The sequence below is a fragment of the Triticum dicoccoides genome, chromosome 7A (genome assembly GCF_002162155.2).
Source record: "Triticum dicoccoides isolate Atlit2015 ecotype Zavitan chromosome 7A, WEW_v2.0, whole genome shotgun sequence".
Lineage (NCBI taxonomy): Eukaryota > Viridiplantae > Streptophyta > Magnoliopsida > Poales > Poaceae > Triticum > Triticum dicoccoides.
In genome coordinates this window covers 351,465,163-351,467,892 of record NC_041392.1, presented here as the reverse complement: position 1 = coordinate 351,467,892, position 2,730 = coordinate 351,465,163, and the positions used below count along the sequence as shown (strand labels likewise).

The 2,730-nt window shown below is 50.4% G+C and overlaps 1 protein-coding gene across 1 annotated transcript in view; it reads left to right on the top strand.

The window, feature by feature from the left end:
* Positions 1-1,972: 1,972 nt before the first annotated feature.
* LOC119334495 overlaps positions 1,973-2,730 on the top strand; it is a 16,221-nt gene continuing 15,463 nt past the window's right edge. The window contains exon 1 of the mRNA XM_037607057.1: positions 1,973-2,365. Coding sequence (XP_037462954.1) covers positions 2,087-2,365 — 279 coding nt within the window. The 5' untranslated portion in view covers positions 1,973-2,086. The remainder of the gene's footprint in view (positions 2,366-2,730) is intronic.

The following is a 2,730-nucleotide window of genomic DNA, read 5'->3' as shown; positions in this document are numbered from 1 at the left end:
GCAAAGCTGAAGCGGTAGAAGGACAGGGCCATCCCATGGCTGAAAGGGCTCATCCTCCTCTTCGACTCCTTGCCCGATGATGAAGACGCCTCCCCCGTCGACTTAGACGATCCACCACCAGTCGCGGACGCCTACAACTGCACCAACGCCCGTAAGGGCAAAGGGCCGGCAAGAAAGTGGCGAAGATCCTCCATCCCCACCTTTAATTTCAAGTTTTTATAATGTAGTTTAAACTTGTTCATGGTTTATGTGGATTATGTGAACTTTGACAATCTTTTGGACATCCGTGGGTGATCTTTTGATGATTGGATGTGCATTTTATGCCTGATTCTATGTCCATTTTATGATCTATGTAGCTTCATTTACGTTGCATGATTTAGTACGGATAAAGTGTATCAGATATGAGATACATGGATGTGGACGACGCGATTTAAGGACTGACTGGTCAGTGCTCGCAGGCGCGTCTGTGTGGGTTTGAAGGACGGATTTGGTGATCACGCATAGATGATCTTAGGCCAACTCCAACGCACGACCCCAAACAAACGTCCATTTGGGTAGGGAAATGGGGCGGCGTCTGGCCGTTTTCATGGATGCGTTGGCTGTGCGCCCAATGCGCGGGCACATCTGGCCCGCCACGGTTGGTTAGTGCCCGTATGTATACATTTTCTTGGCTCCATTTCTTTTATTATTTCATCAACGACATTTTGATACATTGGAGTACATTCACCAATTCTTGACTATAATAGTAAAACCAAAGAAAACAAGAACTACAATTAGACATTCTAAAAGATATCTAACTTCCATAACTCCTCCCATAAGTTGGATTAGTGTCTTCTTGATGCCTTCATTGTTGATCTGCAACTTCTCGATCTTGCATACGTCTTTCTTCTTCGATTCTAAAAAAGTAGACGTTGCTTGGCATCTAGCCTCATCTCTAGCCATCATTCTCACAATGAGTGCGTGAAACATCTATCAAATTTGGTCCTAGCAATATATCAATGTATTCTTCTTTCCAATACCAAACTTGCATCCATCCCACACACAAATCTGAGTATAAGCAAAGAGCTATCGAAAATGTGCCGAATCCGAGAGCACAATCGAAAGAAAACAAGCACGTACCCCATCGTTTTTGTACTTGATGAACACACATCCGGAATGTTCCGGCGTTGAAGATATGCGGCGAATGACCTGTCACGGGCAGTCGTCGCACTTTAGGAGCTGCAAACGGTGAGCCGACGAGCCGATGGGCCCGCACCGAGCCCGGACGACGGTCGGGTGTGTCTGGCGGCGAACCGACGACGAGATAGATTTGAGTGGCTAGAAGCGGAGTCAATACCTTCATGCGGTGTGGAGGCGTTGTCGGGGCCGTGCAGTTCTGTACCTAGACAATCCATGGCAAGGTGCAGCCTCCCACGGCTGGATGCGCTCAAATCCGGTGGCCGGATGTGCTCTCCTCAAATCCGACGGACGGGCTGGATAGTGAGGTGGCCAAGAAAATGGCGGCCGGAGGGTGCGGGGGGTTGCCGGGCTGGACATCAAGGTGGCCAAGAAAATGACAATGACTATGGCAGAGTTAGAAGGCGGGACTGGAAGGAGAAGGGGAATAGAGAAAAGGCCATATGTGTCGCCGACGGGCGGACCAGAAGAAGACAAGGGCATGCGTCCCTTTATCCCCGCGTGCCCGTTTCAACGCAAACACGACCTAAATTTGATGTGGGAACGAGGTCGAAAGTGAACGAAAAATGAATGTTTGTATATTTGCTTCACGTGTTGAGTTGCGTTTTGTGTATGTTTATCTTCAAACGGATGCGGCTGAAGCATTTGGGTCCTTGGAATTGACCTTAGCGTGTCCCGCCGAGGGAATCGTGGCCGATGGCGAGCCATCCGCGCGCACACTGCTCAGCTCGAAGGGAAGGACTGTGACGTCAGCAGTCCATCGGGCCTCGCGCTCAGTAAGGACACCTATGAGAGACCAAGCCAATCCTCGGGGAAACCTCAGCTCCGTGCTCGCCCACTCCTTCCGTGAGGACCATTATACACACACGCTCCCATCCGAACCCTAGCCTTAGCTAACCCGGCGCTTGCCATGCTCTCCACAGCACCAGCCGCGTATTCCACCTCCTTCGCCGCCTTTCCCACCCTCGCGCGGCGCCGGCACCGGCACCGCCGCGTTCTGCTACCGTTCGCCGCGGCGACGGACGGGGCGGAGCGGTTCGCCGCGAGCAGCTCCATTGCGGATTACCTCCGGTACCGCCGCCCGATGTCCGGGGACCTCTCGGTGGGAGGGGGTGGCGGCAAGCTGCAGACGGCCGTGGTGCGGTACGAGAAGCGGTTTCCATGGTCGCTCATCCACCCTTTTCTCCGTGTAAGTCCAGCATGGTGGATGTCTTCTCTTCTGCTGCGTGCTGCTTGCTTTAGATTTGATTGTTGTAGAATCGAATATTTGTTTCGAATTTCTCTAGAACTGTTTAAATTTGACTATTATTTTCATGATAGCTAGGCGTGTAATTTATGGCTAGAAGCCGTGGATTATGTTAATGGTTCAAACAGTTTGGCAACGGGTAAAACTTTCTTCGGATTCGTGAGTTGGAAGTGTGTTACACTATTGTTTGCAGGCACATCTTATAAAACGTAAATGATTGATGGAATCGCACATTTATTGAATTCATGCTCCAGCCAACTCATCCAAAAGTCTGAACTGATGGAGGGAGATGGGCAATATATTTCAAC